This window comes from Triticum urartu, chromosome 1A (assembly GCF_056163025.1).
Source record: "Triticum urartu cultivar PI428250 chromosome 1A, HENAU_Tu73, whole genome shotgun sequence".
Taxonomy (NCBI): domain Eukaryota; kingdom Viridiplantae; phylum Streptophyta; class Magnoliopsida; order Poales; family Poaceae; genus Triticum; species Triticum urartu.
Window position 1 is genome coordinate 370,359,822 of NC_141873.1, and position 9,875 is coordinate 370,369,696.

Sequence of the window (9,875 nt, forward strand, 5' to 3'; positions counted from 1 at the left end):
CGTGATTGGTTTGAGTTGCATGTTTTATTATTGGTGCTGTCCTATGGTGCTCTCCGCATCGCGCAAGCGTGAGGGATCCTTGTTGTAGGGTTTGCAATATGTTCATGATTTGCTTATGGTGGGTGGTGTGAGTGATAGAAACACATACCCGAGTAAGTAGGTTGTTTGCATATGGGAGTAAAGAGGACTTGATACCTTATAATGCTATGGTTGGGTTTTACCTTAATGATCTTTAGTAGTTACAGATGTTTTCTAGAGTTCCAATCATAAGTGCATATGATCCAAGTAGAGAAAGTATGTTAGCTTATGCCTCTCCCTCATATAAAATTGCAATAATAATTACCGGTCTAGTTATCGATTGCCTAGAGATAAATAACTTTCTTGTGACAAAAATCTCTCCGCTAAAACTAATTTAGTTGTTTATTTATCTAAACAACCCCTAATTTTTATTTACGCGCTCTTCATTATCTTGCAAACCTATCCTACAACACCTACAAAGTACTTCTAGTTTCACACTTGTTCTAGGTAAAGCGAACGTTAAGTGTGCGTAGAGTTGTATCGGTGGTCGATAGAACTGAGGAAATATTTGTTCTACCTTTAGCTCCTCATTGGGTTCGACACTCTTATTTATCGAAAAAGACTACAACTGATCCCCTCTACTTGTGGGTTATCAAGGACACAGTCCTGTTGGCAGGAAAAGGATCACTACGTGTGTTTTAGATAGTAGAGATTTTCCTAGCATCCAAGTAAATGCTAATGTATTATCTACATGGACATGTCTGGTTATTCTATTTTCAGTTACATACGCTTATGGGATGGTGAAGAATTACATCAAGGAGTTCACATAGTGAGCATTCTTTGTTGCACATATTTACATACTTCTACATACTTGCTTGTGTAGGATGGTGTCGAGAAAGAAATTTTTTGTCCACCTTCTGAAAGTATGACCAAATTTAAGCCGAAGGCGACATACCTAATTGTATCTTAACGCATTAGGAAATATATCTTTAATGAGAGATAATCAACTGTATCTTTACTTTCAATGCAAACATTAACGAACTGCGGCCTTTTCCTAAAACTCATTTTAGATCAAAGTGTGATAGTGTTCCAATGCATTAAAAAACCCATTTAGGTAAACTGCCTTCGGGGTCGCTCCTAGGGTGACTCCGGAGGCCTCTTCCACCGCTACTCGAAAGGTCACCTCCGTTGATCTTCTCCGCCACCCCGTCGGAGGAGGTCGTCGGTATTAATGGCAGCGCCAAGCTCCCCCATCCAACTCTCTGCTTCGCCCTTCTCCTAGCAGCCTCCTTCTGTTGTCAACCCGCAAGATATCCTTCGATCGTATTTCTCCTCTCCAGGTTGCTGCTCCGGGTGTGGTTACGACCCTGTTTGTGGCAGTCCAGTGTTGGGCCTAGATCAGGACAACCCGCTAGGCTTTGAGGCAAAGTGGATCGGCCTGATCCGGTGGGTAACGCCCCAGCCACAACCAACGATTCTCGGTCGTTACGCCTGGCGGGATCTAGACTGACCTCACATACCAACACTAGTCTTTTCCGCACTTTGTGCTCACTCATGCGCACCTGGTCCAACTCGCCAGTCGGTCACCCATCCTCAAATTGCTGCAAGGTAGGCACACTTAACTTTGGAGTTCTTGAAAAAGAAGGAATTCCATGTTGATATGAGTAGTCTATCATTCCTATTAGACCAGGCTCTCACATACACCCCTACTCAAAGGAATCGACGTGCTCATCCGCCCATTAGGAACGTTCCCTCTTGGCACACGTATCTGCATCTAGTTCGGCACATGTGCCATGTCGTGTGCCACAACGGGCCACATACGCCATGCACCACATGGTCGCGCACCTGACCCGCACATGTCCATCTAACCACGAGGGTCTGTTTTGATACCAATTGTAATGGCCCGCCCACAACCACATATTCTTGGCCGTTACGCCTGGCGGGATCTAGACTGGCCCCACATACCAACACTAGTCTTTCCTGCACACTTTGTCTTTACTCGTGCGCACCTGGGATCAACTTTCCAGTCGGTCACCCATCCTCAAATTGCTTCAAGCCAAGCACGCTTAACTTTGGAGTTCTCTTCGAATGGGCTCCTGAAAAAAAAGAAATTCTTTGTTGATATGAATAGTCTATTATTCCTATTAAGCCAGGCTCTCATACATTGGTTGGTGGCATTGCTTTGGAGGTGCTTTGAATGTGTGATCTAAGGATGGAGGCTTGAGGCAGGGAACATGGTTGTGCATCGACAACGGTTGATCGTCTACCCGAGCCAGTGTGGTGATATGTTGGTGGCCACGATCCCAACTACAAGTACATGGACGACAGTGTCAGGCTGTTGCGTCCTAATATGACGGTTCTCTGCTCGGGACGCACGAGTGATAGCGGAGTCCTGTGCCACCAGGTGATTGTTGTGACGAGACGGTAGAACTTGGATCTTCATACCCACAAGGACAAGTATGTTTTGCAACTGATTCTGCCGCCATAGATGAGGACGACGCGAGATTGCCGGAGCGACTTGAATTGTGATTTTGGCGGTGTCGATGGCCTTCCTCCCTCAATCTTTGTCGCTATGTGTGACGATGACCTTCGTTGTTCAGAGGCTTTGGGGGCGACCAACTTTTATTGCGGCTTGAATGCCTGCTTGTGTGAGCATGGTCTTTACTTGCACAACATCTCAGGTCAAGATTGTGCTATGCATGTAGCTATTGGGATCACGAAAAGTGGTGGAGACGATGACTTTGATGTGGTGGTGCTTCTTAAGTACCGGTCTCGAGCTCCGAGGTGAAGACCCGAGGGTGAAAATCAATGACCTGGCCTTCGGCGGCTAGGTCTGTCCACAGTGGTGCTTAAGCGTCGTTCCATTCCTAAAGGCATTCTTGTTGGAGAATATTTCTCGTTCTACTTGTAATGTCAATAGATGGTTGGTGCAGATACGATCACTGCTATAGGTTGTTGATCTTTTTTTTATCGACTGAGAGTTCCTTTTTCTTTCTACTACTTCATCAAGGCATAGCTTCGATGTCGTATGACTTTGCTATTAACTGATCTTATTTTGTGTGTGTCTGTGTTATTGTTTTTGTGGTGGGCATATTAGTTATGCAATCAGCGGGTGTATGCTCATCATGTTTGTATAAAGCTTCATCGACAAATTGAGAGTCGCGGGCTAGTTTCTTGTCTCCGTCAACATTTGTGCATGATCTGTCACGCTTGGGTGGTCGTATTATAACAAGTGTGTGTACACATGTGCGTCATCTGGCAAGGAAGAAATGGACGCAGCCGACGGATCCTAGTCCCGAAATGTCCGCGTTCCAGACTACTACAGTCATCGTAACCCAAAGAGCACGAGGAGGGAGCAACACGGGACCGAAACCCAGAGAAGCCGCAAGCAAGTTACAACAACCGTCTCCGTCCCCTCGCCCCCACGCACACGAGCGCACAGCCGCGCACGCAAAAGGTCCGGCCAGCGGACGCCGACGGACTTTTCTCCCCACGCTTCCTTCATGGGCTGCTGCGGCTCCTCGCTGCGGTCGTGGGTCCACGCGGAGAAGCCGCCGGCGCCCCGGCGGCCCGCTCCATCTCCCCCGCCGCCGCACCGCCCCTCCTTCACCCTCAAGGCGCAGAAGGCCGCCCCGCCGCCGCCGACCGCGGCGCGCGGGGAGGAGGAGCAGGAGGTCCCGGCGCTCGCGGAGTTCTCGCTGGCGGAGCTCCGCGCGGCCACGGACGGCTTCGCGGCGGGGAACATCGTGTCGGAGAGCGGCGAGAAGGCTCCCAACCTCGTCTACAGGGGCCGGCTGCGGGGCGCCGCCCCTCGCGCCATCGCCGTCAAGAAGTTCGCCAAGCATGCCTGGCCCGACCCCAAGCAGTTCGCGGTAGGAGGGAGAAGCCGCGAGGAACTCGTGGTTTGGTGTATGGCTGAATTGGGAGTTTTGGGGGCATATGGTTTTGACGAATTGTTTGTCTGGTTTCCAGGAGGAGGCGAAGGGGGTGGGCAAGCTGCGGCACCGGAGGCTGGCAAACCTCATCGGCTACTGCTGCGACGGCGACGAGCGGCTGCTTGTCGCGGAGTTCATGTCCAACGATACCCTCGCCAAGCACCTGTTCCACTGTGAGTCCCCCAAGTAACCCCCCTCGCCGCAGACTGTCTTTAGTTAGTAGTTGCCCGGACCGTTTGTTGATTCTACAGAACTTGGAAATCCTTTGCTTTAGTGGATGTTGCTGAATTATGGGATGCGGTAAGCAAGTGTCTGCACAAGGCTTCTACTCTCAGTGCAGTGTTTGCAGCATTTTGAATTTTTGATGTCAAACTTAAGCAATTGATATACAAGTTATTTCGATTAGCATCCTGGATGCAATTGAGTCTAATTTATCTCAGGATTACACACATCCTGTTTGTGATTGCTACTTCGGTCATTCTTGAGTTAAAGACTTACTAGTGATGACATTTATCACCAAAGGGAAGTTATTGTTTCTGCACAAGGCTTCTACTCAGTGCAGTTGTTTGCAGCATTTTGATGTCGAACTTAAGCTATTGATAGTTAATGCTTGATTGACCTTCCCTCGGGTCTCCAGCTTCCATGCTCACTTGTTATTTTGATTATCACCTTGTATAAAAGGGAAATATTGCACACATACTGCTTGTGATTGCTAATTTGGTCATTTTGACTTAAATACCGACAAGTGATGGCACTTATCATCTGTGCACAATGGGTATGAACTGGTCTTGCAAACAACTATCAAATTAATATGCTCTTCGCCATACTTTTGCCCTTGTGCAGGGGAAAACCAGACTATTGAATGGGCTATGCGTCTGAGAGTTGCATACTACATTGCCGAAGCATTGGGATATTGCAGCAATGAGGAACGCTCTTTATATCATGACCTAAATGCATACAGAGTCCTCTTTGATGAGGTAAATGATCAGCAAGACAAGTCTATTTAAGTGTATAGACTTTGTCAAACCAATGATTAATGTCTTGTGCTGATGGCCATGGTGACGATATTTAGAGGTTTCCAAGTTTAGATTTCGTTTTACCTAAAAAAAGTCAAGTTTTTTTTTTTCTGTTAACAAGAAACTGAAATGTTAGCAGCTAGCTGTCTTTTTATGCACTGTTTATGCGCGCATAAACTACAAGGATAATTCGATTACTAGGAAAATTGTTTAGCAGAACTTACATTGGCATTTGGAAGATGTCATGCATTCAATTTGTTTACAACTTCACCAAGTAGGTTTTATTAGATGTTGATTGCATCCAACAGTTGAACATGTCATTTGTACCAATTACCATGCATGTAAGCAAAGCATCTAATAACCTTTCTGGTTGCAGAATGGTGATCCACGCCTCTCATGCTTTGGTCTGATGAAAAACAGCAGGGATGGGAAAAGTTATAGCACAAATCTAGCGTACACACCTCCAGAATATCTGAGAAATGGTATTTAATCCTTTTCTTACTTAGTAATGAAATATTTCTTCTTCTAGGAGTTTAGTTTTATTATTGCAATCCTCCACTCCACAAACAATAGGGATGTCAGGGGATGAAGCTTTAATCTGTCGGCACTGAATAACAAAATTTCTCAAAGTGGAAAGACAAATATAGTACTTTTGTTAAGATATTGGTTAAATGTATTAGATAGAAATCATGAGGAGTCTTTTCTGCATTATTGATGTTGACAAAGGCACCACCGATGCGCATTTGAGTTTTTGTCTTTTCTTTCTTTCAGGCAGGGTCACAGCAGAAAGTGTCATTTTCAGTTTTGGCACTGTACTCCTCGATCTTCTCAGCGGAAAGCGCATACCTCCTTCCCATGTAAGTTTGTTAAGCATGTTTTCTTAGCTTCCATCATATTCAGCTAAGGAAATACAGAAATTATGCCAAAGAGATACTTGTTTGGTTTTTCTTGCTAAGCTTCATGCACTAGCCAACGCAACCAAAAGTCCAAACTAATGGAAAGGGCTAGGTAATCCACATATACACTTCAACATGCTTTCGCAATTTATCCAAAAATTGTTGTTGTCCCCCTCTGTGTCTTCTTGAACCATACCTCTGAGTCTATTCACGCGCTGACTTCCCGCGTCACATGTGAGAGGGGTTTTTGAAGTGTATATGTTGCTTGCCTAGCATTTCCATCAGTTCGGACTTTTGGTTGCGTTGGCTAGTGCATGAAGCTTAACATTTCTCAGCACAAATACCAGTTGAACACCCATGTAGATTGAACTATAACGAAAACATTCATGTTGAATTTCATATTTAGCTGTACAAGTTTGCGCGGATCCACACAGGTTTTCTGCCAAGAAATTCTTACATATAATGTATACTATTATTTGAAGTAATAGTAGTATTGTTTAGCCAATACACATGGTCATTACACATCCAGGCTGACATCTATGCTCTGACCAAGAGGATGTAGAAGCCATTTGTGTGCTGTATGATTGGCCCAACAGGCAGTGTCAGCTTAGTAGCTTACCCTTGTAAAATGCTCTAATAGCCACTTTGCAATATCACACCACCTATATGTTGTGGCCATATCTCCCCCTTCAAGCATAGAGTCGCTCCTTGTGTTGGCCGCTCAATGCTATATGCTGTCGCTTGCGTCATCCGTGTCACTTGCCTCGCTCGTGGCAGACATGATCGGTGTGACGACACTCAGTGTCAGTACAGAGTTTACTGGTTGGTGTTCACCTCACCCTCACCCTCACCCTATGCCCATTTGGACCTTTTTTCTCCAAAAGGGGATAGCCCCGGCCTCTGCACCATCATGATGCATCATCATGATGCACACAGCCATTTTATTAATAAATTATCCAATGTACAAAACAGTCATGAAAACAAAGGAAAAAAGATGGAGCACGACCATGATCGGTCAAAAATGAGATTACATGAGTCAAACACATAATCTACTACTGGTTCGCCGGCCAAATTGGTTGAATAATCCCTGTGCGACAGTCTCAAAACGTCTGCACCCAAAGGCCATGTGCTCCTGAGCGTTGCATTAGTCCAACTAGCAGCTGAGGTAGGCACCAGTAGCACAAACCTTTCGGGGGATTTCATTGTCCTCATGCAATTTTTGGGTTGCACCAATAGAATTTCCTTCTTATGTCCGATAATTTTTTGGTCGTTTTGAACACCCATATCTGAAAAACTTGATCAACCCATTAAATATTGTTGGAATTCCATGCGACCTACTCAACTTGTTGTGTGTAGAAACTACGGCCTGTACAATTATTTACCAAAGCCTATCACCAGTTAGGAAGACAATGTACATTAGTATGCACACTGGTAATGATGGGTATATGCTTCATTGCACTCAGGCACTTGATATGATAAGAAGCAGAAACATCCAAGCACTAATGGATTCACATTTGGAGGGGAACTACTCAACGGAGGAGGCTACTACTTTGGTGAATCTTGCTTCTCAATGTTTGCAGTATGAACCAAGAGACCGGCCTGATATAAAGAAGTTGGTTTCCATTCTCGAGCCACTGCAAACCAAATCAGAGGTAATAACATCTACTCTTCTTATGTTTCTTCTAGTTTTTGACTATGAATTAAGATGTTTTAGCATTGGACTACAGAGCCCCCTTTTCCTATCATTTACGCTATTGATATGTTAGTGTAACTTCCGCATTCACATGATGATTCCTGACATTTCAGTCATGTACTTGAGAGTTTCTCGTGCATGCTGTTCAGAAGTATTTTCACTGGGCCCTTTCAGGCCCTTTGGTCGAAATGTGGGTAACTGTGGCAGTAACATACTCCCTCCTTCCAGATATATAGGACAAATTTTGATTGGTTAAGACAAGGATTTGACCAACAATTACTCCATCAGCATGTAGTTTATGTGACACAAAGTTGATGTCAGTGGATTTGTATGTTAATGAAGTACTCCCTCCGTCCGAAAATACTTGTCATCAAAATGGATAAAAAGAGATGTATCTAAAATACGTCTAGATACATCCCCTTTTATCCATTTTGATGACAAGTATTTCCGGACGGAGGGAGTAATTGTTGGTTCAAGCCTTGTGTTAACTAATCAAAATACACCCTATATAACTGAATGGAGAGGGAGTAGTGACCAACCATTTAGTGGTGATGAATGTTATTAAATATATTGAATAACAGTACTCAGTACTCAACATATGGTCATATCTCCCGCCAAAAAAAGGGCATATGCCCACTTTGGCATAGAGTATATAATGTATGTCTTCCATCACTGTGCAAAGGCTGTATGTTCCAAATTGTGTTCAGCATGTTATGTTTGTTACTCCCTCCGTCTCATAATATAAGATGTTATTACAACCGATATACACATATTGGTTGTAATAACATCTTATATTATGGGAAGGAGGGAGTATTTATTTAGGCCTAGTTTTGTACGTAACATTTTGCTTTGTTACTTCTGTGTTAGGAATGACATAATTTCGATAGATGAGTAGCATGACATGTATATCTGATGATTTCTCATTGCAAAATACAAAGCAGGTGCCATCCTATGTGATGCTTGGAGTTCCGAAACCTGATGAACCGTCAAAGGCACCACCTAGCCCTACTCCACAGCCACAGCACCCTCTTTCTCCCATGGGAGAAGCCTGTTCAAGGATGGACCTAACTGCCATACATCAGATTCTAGTCTCGATGCATTACAGAGATGATGAAGGGAGTAATGAGGTAAAGAGCATCGTGTTCTGTTTCCAGCATGTCCTTTCTGCAGTGTTGTATCTTCACCGGTCTCCACATTGCAGTTATCGTTCCAAGAATGGACACAGCAGATGAGGGATATGTTGGACGCCCGGAAACAGGGCGACTTTGCTTTCCGAGACAAGGACTTCAAAGCAGCCATAGATTGTTATACTCAGGTAGTGCCTTATCTGGATCTATAGGACGTTCTCCAAGTCGCTGTAAAATTTTCTGATCCATCCTTTGCCTGTTATTGTTTCACAGTTTGTTGATGTCGGGACAATGGTGTCGCCAACGGTTTACGCCAGACGGAGCTTGTGCCACCTGATGTGTGACCAGCCTGATGCTGCCCTCCGGGACGCAATGCAAGCGCAGTGTGTGTATCCCGATTGGCCCACAGCTTTCTACATGCAGGCGGTCGCCCTGTCCAAACTAGATATGCAGAGTGACGCCACCGACATGTTGAACGAGGCCTCACAACTTGAAGAGAAGAGGCAAAAGAGCGCAAGAGGTCCATGAATGAAGAGCATATTAAACTCGGAGAAGTCACATCCATCCCATATATATGTATGTAATCGGTAGTTTGCGCTGATCTGAGCGGTATAGGAGCTAGAAGATCTGCGGGAAGACGTTTCACTGAAGAGTCCTGCGAATGCGATTGAAGGAACTCGTTTGGTTTGGCATACCTGTGATAAGTAGTGCATTTTTGGGCCCATGTTTGTTGTATATAACGTCAGTTGAAACAGGCAGCAAACGCGGTCGTTCGTTTGAATGTGTGTTGCTGGTTGTTGGGAAGGGTCCTTGTTGTAGCTAAAGCAAATAAACATACCTATATCCTGTTTGTACAGAAAATATTGGTTTGGATGTACATCGGCCTGAGTACATTCCTGCTCATCTTATGGGCTGTGTAGAATTGTGGAGTCCTTGCATAATTATCTACGCTTGCACTGCGGTTGAATGATTGCCTGAAGAGCATAACTGTTACAGGTTTGGCACATGACACTGTCTAAGCCGGTAGCATTTCCCCTCATGACTCCATGATCTCCCTCCAGACGCTTCAAGTTTGTACCGACCGAGGATATTCGAAAGACCCCTTTGTTGACTGAGAGTTTAGATTTACGCGTTTGGTATTGGTAAGTTGCCTGAATTTGCAACTCACGCCAGTCAAATTTCAAGCGCAA

At 44.8% G+C, this 9,875-nt stretch overlaps 1 protein-coding gene across 1 annotated transcript; it reads left to right on the forward strand.

Moving 5' to 3' along the window:
- Nucleotides 1–3,368: 3,368 nt before the first annotated feature.
- LOC125512536 (serine/threonine-protein kinase BSK1-2) lies at nt 3,369–9,626 on the forward strand. Its single transcript, XM_048677635.2, has 9 exons — nt 3,369–3,890; nt 3,991–4,126; nt 4,797–4,930; nt 5,346–5,451; nt 5,741–5,826; nt 7,329–7,517; nt 8,500–8,685; nt 8,760–8,873; nt 8,959–9,626. The coding sequence occupies exons 1-9, from the start codon at nt 3,522–3,524 to the stop codon at nt 9,211–9,213; spliced, it is 1,575 nt and encodes a 524-aa protein (XP_048533592.1). The 5' UTR covers nt 3,369–3,521; the 3' UTR covers nt 9,214–9,626.
- The last annotated feature ends 249 nt before the right edge of the window (nt 9,627–9,875 follow it).

Bases quoted from the DNA above. Each gene is read 5' to 3' on its own strand.
- LOC125512536 (XM_048677635.2), top strand. From the start codon at position 3,522: ATGGGCTGCTGCGGCTCCTCGCTGCGGTCGTGGGTCCACGCGGAGAAG. The intron at 3,891-3,990 runs GTAGGAGGGAGA...TCTGGTTTCCAG, and splicing joins CCGACCCCAAGCAGTTCGCG to GAGGAGGCGAAGGGGGTGGG. The intron at 4,127-4,796 runs GTGAGTCCCCCA...GCCCTTGTGCAG, and splicing joins CGCCAAGCACCTGTTCCACT to GGGAAAACCAGACTATTGAA.